This window comes from Branchiostoma belcheri, unplaced genomic scaffold (genome assembly GCF_001625305.1).
Source record: "Branchiostoma belcheri isolate BF01 breed outbred unplaced genomic scaffold, Haploidv18h27 scaffold26, whole genome shotgun sequence".
Taxonomy (NCBI): domain Eukaryota; kingdom Metazoa; phylum Chordata; class Leptocardii; order Amphioxiformes; family Branchiostomatidae; genus Branchiostoma; species Branchiostoma belcheri.
In genome coordinates, this window is record NW_017803865.1 from 1,531,076 (window position 1) to 1,552,397 (window position 21,322).

Genomic DNA, 21,322 nt, shown 5'->3' on the forward strand with positions numbered 1-21,322 from the left:
GAAGGTTTCCGCGCGGAAACCTTCTCTCCGTGGCAAAAGTCCCTCGGCAGCAAATCGTCCCTCGCGGCGGCATATTACTCGCGTCGCTCAGAGAAAAAATTACGCCCACGCCCAACAAGACTGCGAAGGAGGCTAGAAATTCCTGACAATTATTTTAAAAATAATATGACACGGACAACAATGGGTATATGAACATGTATTCAAGCAAATTCGCGTAAGGCCTCTGGACAAAAAAAAGCATAATCTTTTAGTGTTAGGGAACATCGAATCTAGCAAATCATCCTCAAATTGATCCTTCCAGTTCTTAAATTCTGCCGCCTGCTAATCCGAATAAATGTTACCAATGGCATTTTCAGGAACTGGTGTATTTCAGTGTTTTTGGTGTCGTGTATGGCGCCATATTGCTCTATGTTTTACTAATATTTATAAAAGCACAAGCAAACGTCAGGAAACTCCATGACATATACGTACATTGAATGTAAGATTGCAGGCGCTACTGCATTATACGTAAACGCATTATATTCTATCACTCTACTACAAAGCGAGGAAAATTCTGAATACAATATTGTACCAGCGAAAACCTATTACTATACATAGAATGTTCCGTTACATCAGAAAGAATCAAATTGTCTGTACTCTATAGAACTACTTAGTTATCATTAGATGTAAGACTATCTAGCCTAGTACAATATATACGTATTTGACAAGGGCGCACTGACCCTTTTTACGATAAATCGGATAATAAGCAGACTGAACTTCATATAATTCATCTTGACATTTGCATGTTCTCATTACTATTTTTGTGATCCGTCGGCATTCCTCTAAGTCTAAAACTATAATGATAACAATACTACTCGCACTACCACCATAAACTAGCCACCATCTATTGCTAAGATAATACAATATGATGTAGTATATAAAAGTATCTAACTGAAATGATAGATGAAAGTAATACTATGGGATAGTTAAATGAATCTTTGTTCTGCTGCGATTTTTCTCTCGTTTATGTTGTTGACACTCGTTGAGCTCTGTTTTTACCTTCTTTAAGACAATACGTGTTTGCCGAAACGCTAATTGTTACGAAACATTATAAAACTAGAAAGGCCAATATTTGCTTTGGAGCAAATACAGCGATGGGTTCACCACATTTTACCACATGGCAGGGAAAGAATGAGAAACACAAGGGAAAACAATGATTTACATTGATATAACTATAATATGAAGTAAAATACAACTAAAACAACAGTTGGATAGCTATTCCCTACTTTATTGGTTAGGATTTTTAATTGCATAATGCAAACTGTTGATTTTCAAAATAAAAAAAAACGTCCATGCCCGGCATTCCAATGCTGGAGCAGGAAAGCTTGAAATACCTACCAAAACACTTGAATACAGACATACTGTCAGTATGGAAATGCTTCTGTGCAGGTGTTAATCAAGTTAAATCCCAACAGCCAATCAGCAAGAAGTATAGAGGAAAGCTGCATGCCTATTGGTTGATGCCCTGCATTCCATTGTGATGACTCATGCCCAAACGTGGTAAACAAGGCAAACTAACACAGTAATACATTTGCTATAACACAGCCAAAAAACTCAGATAAAACCATTCTAAAAGCCTGTATCACAATAATTTAAAAAACGCCTAGGGGTATTTGCCCACTGTACCTCCATACCAAATTTCAGGACCTTAGGCCCTAAAATGAAGAAGCTGAATCCATTTAAAAAATGGCAGGAGAAGGAGAAGAAGGAGAAGAAACATCAGAAAAAGCAATATGGTTTCACCACACCACGAAGTGGTGTGGTGAACCCATAATTACAACTTGCAGGATGGAAAAAGACGGCGGTGAATCACGTAAAAACTTGAACAGAATGAAAGTAATACTGAATGAAAGTAATACAGAGCTGGTGTGTTACGCCGAAAGGCGGTTATACCGGCTATACAGATACAGATACAGAATAAAAAAGATCGAACAAAACACTTTTAAATAGTAATGTGAGGCATTTCTCCCATTCTCCATAACTAAGTTATAAAATTTGGAGTTTGGACATTGATGCAGTGATATGATAATCAAAACGAATACAAAGAATGGAAATATTCAGCTTAGCTAATGCTAATTTTTGCCGCAGATTTAGTACATGTGGGCGGTGGCAGTTTGGACCTCCGTTCCTTTGTCCGGTACGAAGTCGACGATGGCCACCTGGGATTCTTTCTCGATCTGGCCGCCGATTCAAGTAGTCAGGAACGTCAGGTGTGGGGTGTGTGGAGGGAAAACAAGACACGTGTCAGTACTTTCGTTCGTTCTATACGTCAATATATGTACACATCGCCATTCCCGATTTTATATAAGACAGGCAAACTAGTTAAGTTTATTTATTTATATCTTTATTACACGCACACTTGTAAAAGGCCGGCGCCGAGGGAAAACAGGAAACGACTTTTTTAGTAATCTCCAAGTAGATTCGGTGGGGCAAGGGGACTTTATGTTGGCCGGCTGTATCCAACATCGGGCGAACGTTGGATACAGGCGGCCAATGGATACAGGCAGCCAACATAAAGTCCCCTTGCCCCACCGAATCTACTTGGAGATTACTTTTTTTGCTCCCTGACCAAAATGAAATAAATTAACAGACAGGACATAACAAGAAATAATAATCAATACCAACAGAATAATAGAAGTAGTAATAACAATAATGATAGTATGTTTAAAGTTAAAACTCATATCCAATACAAAGTTAACATAACATTATCTTACCGGAGCGGCGGCGAGCAGAGCCGGGGGCGGGGCCGCAGCGGCGCCGGCTGCACCTCTGTGTGAAAAGGAAAGAATTCGCGTGAGTGAAGCAAAGGTAGGCAGACGATGAAGTCCACTTTGTCGTAGATTGTAGCTTATATAGTAATGATAGAAATTATCTTTTTAGATATATTACAAGAACGTTTCCATACTTCCAATCCCTGACTAATATTAAAAAATTCATATTTCTTATGCACTTTGCTAATCCTGTATTAAACAAACCCATATATGCATCTCAAATCATATTTTTAACATATATCACCAAGAAACGAGAAGTAGCCGAACCTCTGTATAAGAGTCATTTCACTTTATTCTCTGTTTTGTAGAACCGTTCTCTATTAAAGTCGTTTTCTTTATGAAAGCAAACTTGGCTAAAAATCTTATAGATTTCCCGTAGGACAAAACTTGTCTTGTGGAGACCAGTATTACAAACTATTATGGCACTATCAACTGCCAGAATGTAAACAAATATGGGTAACATCGGTGTTTCCAATTCTTAAACACATCGTAAGGCGTCATATTTTGGCACCTCCACTTCCTGAATGGCCCTTATTTGCAATTAAGTAGAATTGGTTCAACTTAGTGTGCAAGTAATGAAATAACCAGAGAAATGAACTTTTTGTATCGTCCTAATGTTACACAATGCTGCTTTAAGATAACTTACGCTCCACAGAAGCTCAGGAGCAGGAAGGCCAGCAGAGCGAGGGCAGCCAGCCCCACCAGACTGGCAATCAGGGGAATAGCCCAGGGAGGGAGTCCACCGGCGGCGGCTGAAATGGACGAAACATGTTTTTTTATTCACACTTCCTTTGAACAGGATTTGAAAAAAAATGCAATAGTGCTTATAAAGGCCCTCTCCTCGAGATGATGCATTTGACAAATATAAAACACAAGAACAGCAACCCATGAACTACAAACAGGAAATACAACTTGGACGACGAAAATAACGGAAACAAGACAAGACATGATGTAAATCGATTACGAAAATGTACTTGTGTAAGAAATAAAAGTGTAAACAATATCGTGCATATAACAAGAACAACACAATCAGCACGGTACAGACACCGGTCAGCTCCCGGTGGTATGGAAACCAGGCAAACTATGGGCCTGTACACTTCGAATGACTAGTCAGTCCCCCGTTTCATACACTGTGCAGCACATGGGGGTGGTGCCCATCTCCATTTCTGTAGCCTTGGGCCACACAGTTGTGCAAGCACTACAGCAGGGGGCTAGCCCACTGGTAGTGTTGTGTGTCTGACCTTCCCTACTCTCTTTCTCATAGATGCTGAGTGCTATGTAGAGAAATCAGCATGTACCATTTTTAAAGTCTTTGGTAAGAATGATCCGGCCGGGGTTTGAACTCACGACCTCCCGGTTACAAAGCGAGCACTCTACCTGATTGTTGAGCTATTACACCGGTTACAGGTGACCACTAAAATGACAAATCTCACCCTGACTTCCGGTAAGTCCGCAGACTGGGACCGGCTCCGTCCAGTTGGCGTTGGTCTGGCACCTGGTCGGGGTGGCGCCGTTCAGGATAAAGCCGTCGTCACAGAAGAAGTCCACGTAGCCGCCCTGGAAGAAATTGCCCCGCCTGGAACCGTTCCTCGGTGCGCCAGGATCGTCACAGAAAATACCTAGACACAGGGATTTAATAGATTTAAAAAAATTTGATCGTCTGTCCGATTTTGAATTTCAACCTTCATATCAACGCACACTATTTTGGACAATTCAAACAGTGGCGTGACTTGGATGTTGATTAACATTAACCTACAGTACCTCTACACAGCCATCCCGTAAGCCTGTTCATAGCAGCCGTTTTCGATGCTTGAGTCGTCACGAGCAGCACCTTGTCCGGATCCCTGGTGATGGTGTCCAGTGTTTGCCGGTTGACCATGTCCCCGATCCCCACGGCGAAAATCGTGATGCCCTGGTGCCGCGCCGCCGTGGAGGAGAAGTCCACCGCATCGTCTGTCCGGCCGTCCGTCACCACCACCATGCCGTCAGGCACGTTTGCACGGTTTCCATTATCTGCTGTAAAACTGATCTGTAGAAGAAACGGAGACGTTCAGATCTTTACATCCTTCATATCGATTAAAGGGCATCTGGATGATTGGGTAGTGAAACAAAAGCTCTGTATTAAAATGGAAATAAAAAAGCAGTAAAAACGATGCGATCCAGACCTCTTGGTATAGAGTCAGAGTCGCTAACCACTGGACTACGCACGCAACTTTAGACAAACCTTTGATAATAAAAGTATAGTTTTACAGTTTATCCGTTCGACTCACCATACTCTCTAGAGTGGCTGTCAAAACTATTTCATCTTGAGAATGTAGATAAACTATTATTTTGTTATGACCTGTTCTTAACCCAGTTGTATGTTCTTTTTTGGTTTAGTTTACATGCCTCCGGGCATGATTTTTAAAACAAAAGATTATCATTAGTTTTGAATAGAGATACAAATGTAGAAAGTTAGATTAGTAGTACGTAGAACTTCATGTTAGCATATGGGTTTATACCTCCTCAGTACATCCTTTACTCATTGGGCATCAGTTTGCAATTAGCCTTGGGCATCAATTTGCAATAAAGAGCTTCTATTTAAACATACCAGTCTGGCATAATCAATGGCACTCCCTACGAAGCTGCCGCCACTGGTCTGCCTCATGTTGCCGATGGCCGCCAGAACGCTCTGCTTGCTGGAGTATCTGTTTTTGTTAAAGCAAAAAAATAACTAAAAGCTCCACCCCCTTGTCAGTTCAGGTAGGACTCAAACGGAGTAAAGTAAACTTTGTAAATCAAGAGGGTCCGAAACGTTGGCGTTTAGTACATATATACATATAAATATATACAATAGTTTTCATTTTCATTTATTTCGAAACATTTTATCACATTTTGGCCAATTATAATAATTAATCTTCCAAGGCTCAAACACATACAGTTAAAATGACATAATTACATTGCACAGAAAGGTACAGTAAATACATTGAAAATAATATACTTACATCACAAAATCAACAATAAACACACAAATCAACATTAACAGTTCAAAGAGTAGAGGTCGAGGGTCTTGGTCTGTTTGGATAATAGCGGCTTTTAAATAGTACCTGTTGAGGTGGAACTCCTGTCGTGTGGTGTCGCTGAACTGCACCAGCCCGATGTTGGTGGCCTGCTGGTCGGTAATCGGCAGCCTGTCCACCAGGTCCCGCGCGAACGCCTTGTTCTGGGAGAACGCCGCTTCACGGGAACCGTCCACCAGGAGGAGGAGGTCCCAGCCACGCATGTTCAGGCCGGGACAGTGCTCTGCGTTACAACAAATGAACACATCATCGTGGATATATTAGAGCTAGAGTAAAACGATATATCCCACTTGCCTGATACTCTTAGTATAGGTGAAAAGGAAGTACATATGGAGACAACATATCTGTTTTACCTCTGTAACAAAATATTAGTACGGACATGTTTGGCAGGGTTGGCTACAGCCGAATGTTTCAAAATATTACAAACATCCGGGTGTGTACGGAGGTTGGGCCTAGACACCATGATCGAGGCATTGGATCGAGAAATTGACTCAAATTTAAGGTAACTTTGGTTTGATTCATATCGAAAGGTAGGCGTGGCCTAAATCTGGTTAACAGTTGGACTGTTATCGAACTTCAGCCAACCTTGGTTGGTTGGTGGTCGGAGGAAGGTTCTGAAAGTGTGACGGTGGCTGTTATTGGCTGTTATGTGACCTTATGTTAGTAATAGAACTGCTCTCACACTGCCGTGGTGAAAAATGAATTAAGATTATATTTCCTCCAACTGTACTGTCATACTTCATCAATGAAAACGTGAGTTTTATTTTGACTCGATTGGTCTACCGTATCCGTTTTGATACTGTAGGAAAGTTTGGATTATAATGAAAGATTATATGAGATGTTACAACGATACTCACCTATACATCGAAAGCTGGTTGCGTTGTTGACAAGTACAGGCGTACATGTCCTACCGCTCGGGCACGGGTTTGGACTGCATGGGTCACCCTCTAAAAAGCAAAAATGTACATCAATTTAGTCAAGTCTGTGCTGAATTTAGTCAATCGGTACCAATGGGTGCAGTTGTGACATAACGTCACATAAGCATAACGAATGAATACATTTTGTTGTACATATGTACGTACATCCCAACTGGCTTGAATACAGGTATACAAACAGAGGAATAGCTTTTACGAAATACACATGTATACATATACACGATCAAGCTAGGACTAGTCTATTGAGTAAATTCGACATGATGGTGAAAAGATACTTCCGATCCATCGGCAACTCTGTCTTCACTGTCCACCGCCACGAGACATTCCTCGCTACTACTTTACACTCACAGAAAATAATCCAAGCATAGATTATCATAAGTATCATGAATCTTACGTCTGCAGACAGGCAGAGAGTCCGACCAGGTGCCATTTGGACCATTCCGGTTGCAGGAGATGGAGCTCGGACCAAACAGCGTGTAGCCGTCGTTACAGCCGAAGTCCACCTGACCGGTTACGAAGGTGGTTCCCTGTGTGAATCCGTTCGATGGCGTCCCGGGATCGCTACACTCCGGCGCTAAAAAGTAGAACGGTTGAATGACTGAGTCGACTAGAGCAATTATTCGAAATACCTAGGCTTTGATCTTTTTATGTCAACTTTTGCACTTACACTCTTCCACCTTACTCCAGCCTGGTAACAAAAGTTGTTACACGTGTACAACAAACGGACCATAACCATCTCTCAGATCAGGGATATCTACCTGTGTTAAGCCAGTTCGCCATATTGTTGCCAGAAGTAATCGCCATGGCTGTAGTAGGAACGATGAAGACTCTGTCCTCTCTTCCCGCGATCTCTACCAGCTTGTTCCTGTCCACGTTAGGCCCGACTCCCACGGCAAACACGTGGATGCCCTTTGATTTAATATTTTGATTTGATTTATTCAAACATAATAAAAAGAAAATGATACATAAATAACAACTCCAAAAAACGTGCTGAGGGTGGAAATGAACACATGAACTTATACAATATAACAACATGAAATAAAATCATATCCCACTAAATAACGGTAAAACTGAGTTACAAACCTGTTTGCGAGCTGCCTCTGAAGCACTGACGACGTCATCTCTGAAGTTGGCGTCTGTCACAACGACAAGGGCGTCCGGTATGTTCGGACGGTTCCCATTCTCTTCACTAAAGCTGACCTATAGAAGCAATGAAGGAATCATCAGGTTGGTAAATGATTCAATAGCAAAGTTCATTTTCACAACCACTTGTTAAACAAGAGCCGACTGATTGAGTTCTCACAAGAACCAGGACACCCAGCTTCAGTTCACAGTGAACCTGTAACACATAGCCTTAGTGCACAGGGAACCAGGACACCCAGCTTTGTGCACAGAGAACCACTAAAGAGCTAAATAAATGAACTAAATACAGAACTATGCTATTCAGTCTTATCCTGAGATCTTAGACAAGGATTCTATATGTTCTATCTGGCTCAAAAGAACGAAAGACATGAGAGGAAATTCCTACCAACAGGTATTAACCTTCGAGGTTTACAGATCAACACAGGCAATTTCAATAATACAAGTGTGGCATACCGTTCGAGCGTTAGTAATGGCTTCTCCAAGCAAAGTGCCTCCACCCAATGGCATGATGCCCTGGATTTTCTCAAGGGTCGCGTTCTTGTTTTGATAGTTTTTCAGCAAGGACTCTTGTTTAGTTTGATCGCTGTACTGCGCCAGACCGATGTGCGTCTCGTTGTTACGCAGTGGCAACCTCTCGACGATTTTCTCGGTGACATTTCGAACTTTCAGGAAGCCTGGCATCCCCACGCTGTCCGAACTGTCCAGGAGAAACACCAGGTCCCAACCTGGCCCGTTCAGCCTGTCCAGGTTCAGACCGCTCTGCCCAGAACCAGTACCTACATGAACGGTAAAATTGATTCCTATCATTATCTCATCTTGTATTATGTATTATGTATCGCCTCTTATCTTATTGTATTCTGTAAGAAGGTAATGTACTTTTACACGTTGTATGTTTGTACGTTTGTCTGTATTCCTGTAGGTCGGCTGTTACCAGCATGAGCTGCCTTGGCTGACCCAGTGTAATGAGTCGTTTTCATTTTCAATAAATGCAAACTAAAATACTTTGACAAGATGCTAATGTTCTGTCATTAGTTTCTAAGCTGAGGCAAAACTGGAACACGTGTAATGTTAAGACAAGAAGCCACAAGAAGTCATGCAAACAAGCCAGTTCTAATTCATTTGTTTGCAAGTTTGGAAAATTCTACATTTGTATCATGTTTAAGAACAACACGAGTCTTGACACTTATCTAAGTGAAACAATTGGTATAATGGCATATGTTATGTTGTAACTAAAAGAAAACCATTTCCATTTTAGCTTCGAGGAATGACAATAGTTTGTGCTGCAAACAACGTAATACTATGCTGAACTGATAGTATATACGAAACTGAACATCACCTGCCATTCTGCTAAGATTCGCCCATTCTAATAAATTTCTGTTTTCAAACAACAAATGCCAACAATGATGTTTTAACAAATGCATGTATGCTGCCAGATGAACAACAATAAAGCAAGTAGTACCTGACTGTCTAGTTGTCAATCCTGGCATTGGAGTTGTCGCACGGGAGTCTGTAAAAACAAACAATATCCGGTAAAAAAAATCTTCAGGAAAAATAAAACCATACATGTGGTCCGTATACTTACTGTTGCTAAGTTCTTGTATATAACACGTATCATCCCGGTATCCGTTGGGGGAGAAGTTGGACATGAAAACAATTGTTTATTTACTTATTTATTTCATCTCAATTACTTTTCTGTACGTTTTCTGAACGTTTTCATTTGTTTGATTGTCTTGTAACTGACGAAGACAATTAAAAAATGCAGCTGATAAACGTACCACAGTTGCGTCCGAATAATCCAGGGGGACACTGACACCGGTATCCCGAGGGAGTCGGAGTGCATACCCCTCCATTCAAGCACGGATTGGGGGTGCACGCAGCTGGAAATGAATAGAAAACTTACATGTAATTAGGATGTATGAGGTCTTATTCTATATTAGGTCTTATTCTTATTCTTTTTTTGTACTTAATTGATTTGTTGTTGCCATACTTTGTACCATGTGCAATTGTCGTGCAATAAAGTTCTTCTATAATCAGGTCATGTCCGTAAAATGTACAACTACGTCAGTCAGAAAGGTACGACAGCCACACATTCACAAGGTTGAAATTCTACCTACAAAACGGGTTTTTCCTCATGTGTAGTCAGATTAGAATAAATCAGATTGCGATGTCTCACACGAAGTGACCGAGCTTGGAAACGCACAGTCTACCTTTGATATTCATGTATCCGTGGCGTAGCATTATTCGTTTTGAACAGAAAGATGGACTTTCCACGGCAATGACAGATTCAATTTGTTTGCGGTTATAGTTTAGTAGGGTAACTGCACGGGTTGCAAATTGAAGAAGTTTTTACTTACGTTTGCAGGTAGGGACAGCAGCACTCCACGAGCCGGTGGAACTGCTGAAGTTGCCAGTGCAGGTGAGGGGTGTTGTTCCGTCCAGGACGAAGTTGTCGTCGCAGCTGAAGTACATCCTCTCTCCCTGGTAGATCGTACCGCGCCGTATGCCGTTTGCCGGATTTGCGGGACGTGTGCACACGTCGGCTGCAATAAGTTGAGATAAGTTTCTTGCAAATTACTGTGTGAAGGCTAATTGCAAATAACAAGGATAAAAGAACATAGAAACAGAATACAAAATAACTTCAAAATCCACATAATAAAAGGTAATTGTCTAAAACTGTAGCTATGTAAGACTACTCATGTGATGTGAGATCAACCATGAAGCCATACATAATGTCAGCCTAATGTACTCTGTTGTGATCTAGTGTCTCTCCCCTGTGGTCTTCGTGGTGCAAGTTGTCAATGAGTTATGATGCGCATGCACAGCCCATGTGATTAAGATCAGTGGGATACTATCATAACGCTAGTTTACTGGACAGTAGGCTACTAATTACGTGTCACAACGTTTGACTTGATTCCAGTTGCAGAGAGAAAAGGACGAAACGACAAGGAAAGGACAAACATTCGGAAAGACATAATTATAATAACGGGATAAAAAAAGAGCTTGGTTATTTCACCTAGGCAAAACCACCTCCAGATGGCTTCGACCGTTTCCACGTGCTGGGTGTCATTCGTTACTATCCGAACCTTGTAGGGATCTACCGCCATGACCCTGAGAGCCTGGCTGTCCACCGCGTCGCCCGCCCCGACGGCGAAGGTGGTGATGCCCTGCTCACGCACGGCCTGGGACGCGTAGCTGATGTCATCAAACGTCATGCCGTCCGTCACCACGATGAGCGCATCGGGCCGATCCGGGCGGCCGCCGTTTGCGGTAGAGAAGCTAACCTGGTGGACAATGGTAAGGGTGTAAATAATAACACTGATAGTATGAAATAAACAAGACACCCACCAAAGTACTTGACAGTCACATTCTGACATTGTTGTATTTCCTACTGTAGTGTAAGTTGAGCTTGGACCTCTATGGCAGTGTTTACTGGTGATGACGTCACATTGACATCGGTATGGATTATCGTGTTACAACATGGTATTTATCTGCAAAATATTACAGACGTCCTGTCAACCAAACTGGTATTTTCGAGAAAGCCAAGAAGTCGTCAGCCACGCCCCTATACTAACCCCCCTTAAGAGAGGGATAGGTACCTCTTTTACGTAAGTAAGTGCACTCCCGGCAAAGGTACCACCGCTACGCCTTTGAGCCGTATTGATTGCTGTTATGACCGCAGACTTTGTGTTGTACGTATTGAGTTCAAAAATGGCCGCCGGGTTGTTGCTAAACTGGACCACGCCCACGCGAGTGTTACTGCCGTCGGTGAGGAGGCGGTCGGCGATGTCGCGGGTCAGGTTCTTGACTCTGCCGAACTTCACGCTGCTGGTGGAGTCCATCAGGAAGACGATGTCCCAACCCTCACGATCCAGTCGGTCACAGCTCTCAGCTAAGATGAAACAGGTTGTTGTTGTTAACCTGTTTTTTTCTAAATCGTTGAATGTTTTCCTATCGGCGTCGCAACCACCATGATAGTTGATTCAACCAGAATAGAGTAAAATTTATACATTTTTATGTGTTTATGATATCTGCGCGTGATGTCACAGAACTACTTACGTAAGTACACAAATTAAGATTTTCATGGCAACTTTCATATAGGATTATGAATCCAACGTGGAGAAAAATATTTAAGTTAAAGTCACGTGATGACAAAACTCTAGTTATGTATGACAGTGACTCTTGCACACAGACACCATTATTTTTTTTGCGTCATGCAGGATTGGAAACTTACTGTTCATACCAAGCCTTGCAAATCAATTTCCTTCAGCCGGTTTATTACTTAGCCGGTACACGACACTACCAAGACCCGCTGACGTCATGACATTCGCACTGCGCCAGCTTGCCTCTTTTGGAACCTCTCCCAGGCTTCTGGAAGCGGCTGTAATGAGTAGAAATTGATCAAATAGACAGATAACATGCCAGGAGAGTTGGTCCGCGAATGGATAGATAGGTAGGTCTCCTGGCATGTTACGTGTCTATTTGGCCAATTACCTTCTACTCTTCCCAGCCGCTTCCCGAAGCCTGGTACAGGCTACAAGGATTGTAGCTTGCACTGGCCTGCAGCTGGACACGATTTAGATGACTCATCAGGTGTGAGGTATGCAATCTACCTGAATCCGATTTGCAAGGCTTAGTATAAATAGGGCCTTATTTACCGTGCCTCTGGTCCCACAAGCACCATGCATACATGTAGTACCCTACATGAACCAACCAACCAACCAACGTCCTTGAGCCGACTATCATGCACCAGCTATATTATACCATCTTACGTCTGCATATCGGTTCAGGTTTGCTCCACGTGCGGTTTCCCTGGCAGGTAATACTGGCGGCACCAATCAGATCGTAACCCTGGTTACAGGTGAACGTAACCACGTCCCGGTAGGAGTTCGCTCCGACAGGACTCAATGCTCCGTTTACGGGAGCCGTCAGAACATTGCACTGCACAGCTAGAGAAATGACCTTAGAAGTCAATGGCATCTAGCACTATCAAGCTAACTAGTGATTAGCAACTAGCTATAGAGACTAGCGACTGTAACTAGCAAGAAGAGTCGGTTATTGTGAAATGGATGATAGTACTACACTGAATATCGCAAGGTGAGCTTATCTACTAAGGATGCACGAGTACATCTAAAAACAAACAAGGGAGATTTAAGGTCATCTTACCTCTACATGTTGGAACAGAGTTGCTCCATCTTCCGTTAGCCTGACACGTTGTAGTAGTTGCGCCGACCAATTCATATCCCGGGTCACAGGTGAACGTGACCACGGTCTGGTAGTCCCTCGTACCGGTAGGACTCAGCGCTCCGTTAGTTGGAGGATTCAACACCGGGCATTGTACAGCTGTACGAATGCACGTACGAATAGATACCAAAATAAAGTCCTATCCCACATATGACAACCCTTCTGAACAAGCAGGACACATAAGTCAATACTCCACGTCTTTTCAACCCTCTCTTTCTTACGTTTACAAAATCCGATATAGATAATAGAAATGTTGCTATAAATTGTAATAATTTTGTGTTTATATAGTACACGAACATGCAGCTCTTAACTAGTAGATTGTGCCACTTTTTATCATACCTTGCATACTTTGATTGTAAATAGTAGTTGTGGTGTGTTGTGAGTGCAATAACCCTGTTGATTTGTTGTGTAATTATATCTTTCAACCTTTATTTATATATTGTATAATTTTATAATTTATGTATTATCACCAAGTGTGATATGTGCGTATGAAATGTGAAATAAACAGTTTGCGATCGCAGACGTATGTGACCGGGCCCAAAATAATGTCTGTTGGCCGAATTCTGTTCAGATAGAGATATAGCAAACTATATACGTCTCATACGCTGCATTCATACATTCTAAAGTTAGTTTACCTTGGCATGTCGGAACAGGATGACTCCACGTTCCAGCAGCTTGGCACGTCGGAGTAGCTTGGCCGTTCAGTGTGTATCCCGAGATACAGGTGAAGGTGACCCCGTTCGGGTAGGAGACCGCTCCGGTAGGACTCACCGCTCCGTTAGCTGGGGCCGCCCGAGCCGGACATTGGACCGCTACAATGGGAAAATAATGACAGTAAATAGTAACTGGAGAACAAACTGTGGGCAAGGAAATTTCGGCACTTCGTTTTTTTTATGCAAACCACTAACATAAAGAGCCATAGTGCTCGCTCTCACCGCGTGGTCATACTAAATGGGATACCATTTTAAACAACAAGAAGCGAGACTTTAAAATATAGAATAAATAAAGTTCAATAGATAAAGAAAATGATGTATGACCGAACAGAGCTTTTGATAAGATTCTCTACTCCACGGTATAGCTGAATTAATTGCATTTGCCTAGAAATATTGATTAGCTCAAAGTTATCTCACGTGTGCATGTTGGAACAGTATCACTCCATGTTCCGTCAGCTCGGCACGTGGCAGAGGTAGCGCCGTTCAGTGTGTATCCCGGGTTGCATTCAAAGGTGACCGTGTCCTGGTAGGACCTAGCTCCGATAGGACGCAGGACTCCGAACGCTGGGGCCGTCAACGCCGGACATTGTCTGGCTGCAAAAGTTAAATAGTCTTGGTTAACTGGTTAACTTCGCATTACAGGCGCAATGAACCGGGATGCCGTCTGAATGAAGTATATTCCTGGATATTTAGTGATGTGGATTCTAGAAATTTTCGCTGCATTTCGAATATTTGCAATTTCCATGTGAACTAGTTGTGTGAACTCGAAGTGGGAAAATATCGAAGGGTGGTGTGGTTTGAGTAGAACCTCATTCTGAGCATTCCAACGACCTTCGAAACATCCTGAGGCGCGATATTGCCGATTCTTCATTCCACTTGGTGCTGCTTAACTCATGCTGATCAGGAATAAGTGTGAAGAGGCCTGTGGGGGTCTACATATTGTTACATGGAGCGAAAAAAATGCCTACATGATGCGTACATGTGGTGCCTCTAGGTGTCAAGAAAATGGTGTATTTTTTTATCAGCATCTATTTATGCTTAGATGTATGTTTCATATTGTATTGTATAGTATTGTATTGCATATATTAATTAGATGAAAGACGTCTTACGTGTGCATGTTGGAACAGGATGACTCCACGTTCCGTCAGCTTGGCACGTCGGAGTAGCTTGACCGTTCAGTGTGTATCCCGTGTTACAGCTGAAGGTGACCCCGGCCGGGTAGAAGACCATCCCGGTAGGAGTCACCGCTCCGTTAGCTGGGGCCGCCCGACTCGGACATTGCACGCCTATAATGGTCATTTTATTAATAATGGATTTATTTTGTACTGAAGATGCGCAAAATCTAGACATTCTGTGTACCGTCTACCGTCGTTTCAATATTGCGAATTAATGCATTTACCTTCTAATACCCTCTTTTCTATACGGTGAGTCTGTCTAAACTACTGAAGTTCAATGTTAGCATACATGTAGGTGGGCTTGAAAATCATCTTACGATTGCACGTTGGTACAGGATCACTCCATGTTCCGTCAGCTTGGCAGGTTGCAGATGCAGCGCCGGTCCGTACGTATCCCGAGTTACAGGTGAAGGTGACCGAGTTTGGGGAAAAGACCGCTCCGGTAGGACTCACCGCTCCGTTTGCTGGGGCCGCCCGAGCCGAACATTGTACGCCTGAAATTATCAATAACCTTTTATGATTAACGGATCTAATGTTATGTTTGAACGAAAAGTTCTAACACGAGGCGAGTAGACATTCTGTATATCTGTCCACCATCTTTTCAATATTGCGAAATAACGCACCATATATACCATAGTTTGAAGGTACGTTTCTAATCTATATGTTCAACGCTAGCATACATTTCAACGGGAACGTCGCCTTACGTGTGCATGTTGGAACAGGATGACTCCATGTTCCGTCAGCTTGGCAGGTTGGAGTAGCAACGCCGTTGATTGCGTATCCCGAGTTACAGGTGAAGGTGACCCCGGTCGGGTAGGAGACCGCTCCGGTAGGACTCACCTGTCCGTTAGCTGGGGCCGTCCGGGCCGGACATTGTACGACTGAAATTATCAATATAGTATTATTTAAGAAATATGTTTTTGAACTGATGATGCAAAAAATACGCCTCTTAATCTATATCTATTTGATAATACATAAAGGTCGTTCGATTTCCTTCTCATACTCTTCACACTATGAGGTAGAATGAGCAGAATGTCGTGATTTGCGAGCCGAGAGTTCTAGTTGATTATTTGAAGCGCATTTTAGAAAATTTCACCACATTTACACCTAAAATGTGTGCCCATTCTTGTTGCCGGCCCGAATGTCTTGGTCATGGTCAGATCTTTTTGACGTGAATTCGAATGGAAATGCGTAACTGCAGTATGACAGAATATCCCCACGTCATCCCGCGGCTTTCGAAACGTTCTGATCTGAACGCCCCACCTCTGCTGTATTTCTATACTCGTGCCTCCGTCAAAATCAGCGGTTTTGCCACCAGAATTTGGGGTCGCGTTTTCGGCAGTTAAAAACTCTTACAATGGGCCAAAGAAAAGTATTGTGCTTTGTTGAAAGAGCCATATACACAGAGTAGAATTTTTTAGGAGGGGTCAGTGGAAATTTCAGTGAGAGCAAAACGGTGTTCGCTCAATTGCGGAAGCGGGAAGCACCGCATAACACTTCTGTTGGTGGACAGGAGTTCCCAATTGCTGACAAATAGCCGATACACTCACGTGTAAAGCAGGTGTACGTACATATCTGTGATAAGACTTCTGCCCGATTCTGGAAGGAGATATTCATTGTAACTACATACATGTACATGGTTTCCCGAATGCGGTGCGATATCGCCAATTCAGCCTGGTTCTGTTGGACTCCTTCTAATTTGCAAGACGCGTAAAGGGTCACATATCAATATTGGATAATTTATATGAATTCGAATGAATGTGACGTGTTCTTACGTGTGCATGTTGGATCAGCATGACTCCACGTTGTGTCAGCTTGGCAGGTCTGAGCAGCAACGCCGTTCAGTCGGTAGCCGGTGTTACAGGTGAAGGTGACCCCGTTCGGGTAGGAGACCGCTCCGGTAGGACTCACCGCTCCGTTAGCTGGGGCCGTCCGGGCCGAACATGTTCTGGCTGAAATGGAAAGTGAACAAAAAATCTTCTGCCAAGCCTGCATATAAAATCATAACATCTTAAACATGCAAGTCTACACACACACACACACACACATGCACACACACACACACACACACACACACACACACACACACACACACACACACACACACACACACACACACATGTAGACACACACTCACACACACAGATATATATATACACATACATATACACAAACTACCAAAATGTTTATTCGTTATTAGACGTCTGGTTCCTATTTTTTCATCCTTTCTACTTATGTCAAATTGTATAAATTACGTTTTCTTATTTTATAAATTTTTAGATGTCAACTTACCTTGGCATGTTGGAACAGGACTACTCCATGTTCCGTCAGCTTGGCACGTCGGAGTAGCAGCGCCGTTCAGTTGATATCCTGTGTTACAGGTGAAGGTGGCCGAGTTCGGGTAGGAGACCGCTCCGGTAGGACTCACCGCTCCGTTAGCTGGGGCCGTCCGAGCCGGACATTGTACAACTGAAATAGTCATAACCTTTTTTTTCCAGAGGTCTATTTTTGTACTGAATATGCCTAACGCGACGCTCGATAACAGACATTCTGTATCTTTTCAATATTGTGAAATGTATACCTCCTAATAATATCTTTACAAAATGGTGGGTGTGTTTACAATAGACTTCAATGTTCAATGCTGTATACATGTATCATATGTGTATATCAACTCGAAAGTCATTTTACGTGTGCATGTCGGAACAGGATGACTCCAAGTTCCGTCAGCTTGGCACGTCGGAGTAGCTTGGCCGTTCAGTGTGTATCCCGAGTTACAGGTGAAGGTGACCGAGTTCGGGTAGGAGACCGCTCCGGTAGGAGTCACCACTCCGTTAGCTGGGGCCGTCCGAGCATTGAACTCTGCTAGGATAATATATACATCTGGACGAGCACTGCGCATTGTACCGCTGTAATGGGAAGTGAACAAAAATTCTCTGTCAAGACAAAATAGTGCAGTGTGGGATATGTACATCTACGTAAGGGACATTTATAGGCTACTGAACCCTGCACAACAGGCCATTCTGCGAACTACACATACCAAAGTATTGCTTACTATTTTGCAATCTAATCTATTTATGTCTAAGTGTATGAATTACTTTTTTTGTAAATATCCATTTGTTAGAAGTCAGCTTACGATCGCATCTTACGATCGCAGCTTGGAACAGGACTACTCCAGGTTCTGTCAGTTCGGCACTTAGCACGTAGTACCGGTAGTGCCCGACGAAATACTTACTGAATGTGGTAGCATCATCAACTTGCAAGTGGTCTTACCTTGGCATGTTGGAACAGGATTACTCCACGTTCCAGCAGCTTGGCACGTCGGAGTAGCTTGGCCGTTCAGTGTGTATCCCGTGTTACAGCTGAAGGTGACCGAGTTCGGGTAGGAGACCGCTCCGGTAGGACTCACCGCTCCGTTAGCTGGAGCATTTCTACCCGCACATTGTACCGCTGTAATGGGAAGTAAAAATTAGGCTCATTCTACTTCACAATCTCATATAGGCGTCTTGCACAGTGGGATATGATACATCTAGATGAGTAATCAACAACAAAGGGCCCTTTGGGTACTGTATACTGGTACCAATATATCTAGTACGATGGTCATTAGTAGACGTTTGCGAATGTTTTAACGTTCAAAGTGGCCTCACTTCTCATGTTTACACCGCTATATAGCATGCATATAGTATAGGTGTGTAAAGGCTAATTGATTGCGTTGTTTTGTGAATATTGATGAGTCAAAAGTCATCTTACGTGTGCATGTCGGAACGGGATTACTCCATGTTCCGCCAGCTTGGCAGGTCGTACTAGCAGCGCCGCTCAGTTGGTATCCCGCGTTACAGGTGGTCGTGACCACGGTCCGGATGGCGGTATCTGTGGTACTGAGCGCTCCGTTAGCCGGGGCCGTCAGAGGCGGACACTGGATCGCTGAAATGAAAAGTAGAGAAATGAACATCTTGTCAAATCTTAAGACCAAATCAAATCTGTTCTATGTGAGTCTATTTGATATCTAGGTCATATATCAATATTGGTAGAAAGTCACGTCGACATAGTTGCATTCTATCTTTCATCAGCCTGGCAGTGCCTGAGCAGTGCCACATCTAGGAAAGTGTATGCCCGATAGGACATAGACTAGTGAGTGCAAGAAATTATCATTATATTCATTTGCAAATCCTGTGTGGTACGTCATCAGTGATTTTGAATGGAAGGTATGGGCAGGACGCCTACAGGAACTGTTATAGGCGTAGTACTCACCGTTACAAATGTTCTCCCTTATAGGTGCGGCGCGCGCGTCTTGCTCGAGGAAATCGTGGTCCGTCAGTCTGAACACCCTGTTAGGATCACCAGCAATAGTCTCTAGTGTAGCTTGACTAATGTCGCTTTCCTCGCCAACGCCCACAACAAACACGGTGATGCCCATGTCGCGTACGAGCTGTGCCGGGCCGCTGACGGAGTCCTCAGATTCATCGTCGGTCAGTACGATCAAAAAGTCCGGAGTACTGCTCCGCCGGCCGTTTGCAGGGAGGAACGAATTGTTGCGCACGTGATCGAGACCAAGTCCAGTGAAGGTATGCCCTCTGTCGTAGGGAATGTTGCGGATCTCAGTTAAAAGCTCAACTCTCCCGTACTTTTCATTGAGCCTAACCCGAGTAACCTGCTCGTCCTCGTTGCTGTACGTCACAACACCGACCCTTGTGTCGTCTTCTCCCAATGTAAAATAGTTGACTACATTCTGGACAAACGTCTTTGCATCCTCGAAACCGCTTGTTCTGAAACTCTCCGAGCTGTCTACGAGGAAGACCAGGTCTACTGGATAAGGGCACAGGGTGGCTGAAAAGATACGTTTGATAAAAATGTATGTTTGATATAGTTGACATGACACAAATTGAACAGTGATAACTTCATGGTTTGAATCAATTGTAGCTAGTTATCAACATTGCAAGAGTATCAACATTGCATGGTCAAAAAGAGCATTTACATTGAATTGTCAAAGAAGAGCATTTATATAAAATGGTCAAAAAAAGAGCATTTACATAGAATGGTAAAAAAGGAAGCATTTACGTTGAATGGTCAAAAAGAGAATTTACATTGAATGATCAAAGAAGAGCATTAAGGCCATGTTGATTTGATTATATGAAAAAAAAAACTTTATTTATTGCATGTTCATTCCCCGGGGGGATAAATGCACAGATGTACAGAGTACAATGTACTAGAGAGTACTACAACAATAGTAATATAGAAAGGCTAACATCAGGTCTAAGGTATACAATGCTAAAAAAAAAAAAGAAATATACATATATAAAGTGATACAGAACTAAGGTCTAATGGCTTCTTCTCTCTTTTTGAAACATTTTGAAATATACTTACATACTTCATTGATGACGTCTATATTCGTACATGATATGATATATTTAAAAGTGTCTTCCTTTGATAATGTTTTACATTTTTTGTCGAACTTAATTGAACTGAACAGTGATTTACGTTCGTTATCATATAATATACAGTCAAGCATAAAATGCGATTCATCTTCAATACAAGAATTATTACAGAATTTACATAGTCTATCTTGTAACGGTGTACGGCTATGCCTGCCAGATTCTATGTGTAGAGGGTGGTCGCTAATACGGAGTTTACACATAGCTCTGCGGTTTTTAAAATTTGGAATGTCTAAATATGGTTCTCTGTCGTATAGTTCTTTGAATGTTTTATGTGTTCTCAGTTTGTTGCCTTGATTTTCTCTTTGTCCTGTGCTTGTAGTGCTGAGTTGAATTTCTGGATGAATATATCTTTTAATCTTTGTCTTAGTTCATGCAGATGGAATGGTTTGTTAATATACTCGTGTGTATATAAGCAGGCATAGCCGGACTCCTCTAAAATTGTCTTCATGTAATTATGCCCCAACACATTCAGCTAATATACGCCTCGGCAAGACCTGATATGTTATTTCTGGCCTTAAGTTGACGTATAACTCCTCTCTTTTATTGCAGTGGACTTGATTTTGAAGCTACGGAGCTTGTACTTGAAGACCTTCTGGGGCTGTGTAGAGTTGAGTTTGGCGCTCCTCTCTCTAGCCGAGGTCGGGGTCATGCTGTACACCTTGTATATTATCCTCGAGTTCCAGTCAAAGCAAGGGACAAACACGGGTAAGTCATGTACAATCTCGTTGTGCAACTGTTATGTCACATATAAGACCTTAGTAGCATGTTAGAGTGAATGATTTACCCTACAAAATAATTGGTAATGCGTATTTCT

The 21,322-nt window shown here is 42.6% G+C and overlaps 1 protein-coding gene across 1 annotated transcript in view; it reads right to left on the reverse strand.

The window, feature by feature from the left end:
• Window positions 1-1,817: 1,817 nt before the first annotated feature.
• LOC109471793 (CUB and sushi domain-containing protein 3-like) overlaps window positions 1,818-21,322 on the reverse strand; it is a 37,757-nt gene continuing 18,252 nt past the window's right edge. Inside the window, exons 9-36 of the mRNA XM_019771148.1 lie at window positions 19,325-19,879; window positions 18,824-18,997; window positions 18,483-18,523; window positions 17,755-17,870; window positions 17,369-17,544; window positions 15,781-15,957; window positions 14,319-14,495; window positions 13,968-14,000; window positions 13,824-13,862; window positions 13,111-13,287; window positions 12,717-12,893; window positions 11,544-11,836; window positions 10,961-11,228; window positions 10,302-10,487; window positions 9,723-9,824; window positions 9,407-9,454; window positions 8,401-8,723; window positions 7,888-8,004; window positions 7,563-7,713; window positions 7,199-7,378; window positions 6,727-6,816; window positions 5,897-6,092; window positions 5,401-5,497; window positions 4,572-4,839; window positions 4,244-4,429; window positions 3,457-3,562; window positions 2,754-2,808; window positions 1,818-2,216 (exon numbers count right to left, since the gene is read on the reverse strand). Coding sequence (XP_019626707.1) covers window positions 2,130-2,216; window positions 2,754-2,808; window positions 3,457-3,562; window positions 4,244-4,429; window positions 4,572-4,839; window positions 5,401-5,497; window positions 5,897-6,092; window positions 6,727-6,816; window positions 7,199-7,378; window positions 7,563-7,713; window positions 7,888-8,004; window positions 8,401-8,723; window positions 9,407-9,454; window positions 9,723-9,824; window positions 10,302-10,487; window positions 10,961-11,228; window positions 11,544-11,836; window positions 12,717-12,893; window positions 13,111-13,287; window positions 13,824-13,862; window positions 13,968-14,000; window positions 14,319-14,495; window positions 15,781-15,957; window positions 17,369-17,544; window positions 17,755-17,870; window positions 18,483-18,523; window positions 18,824-18,997; window positions 19,325-19,879 — 4,595 coding nt within the window. The 3' untranslated portion in view covers window positions 1,818-2,129. The remainder of the gene's footprint in view (window positions 2,217-2,753; window positions 2,809-3,456; window positions 3,563-4,243; window positions 4,430-4,571; window positions 4,840-5,400; window positions 5,498-5,896; window positions 6,093-6,726; window positions 6,817-7,198; window positions 7,379-7,562; window positions 7,714-7,887; window positions 8,005-8,400; window positions 8,724-9,406; window positions 9,455-9,722; window positions 9,825-10,301; window positions 10,488-10,960; window positions 11,229-11,543; window positions 11,837-12,716; window positions 12,894-13,110; window positions 13,288-13,823; window positions 13,863-13,967; window positions 14,001-14,318; window positions 14,496-15,780; window positions 15,958-17,368; window positions 17,545-17,754; window positions 17,871-18,482; window positions 18,524-18,823; window positions 18,998-19,324; window positions 19,880-21,322) is intronic.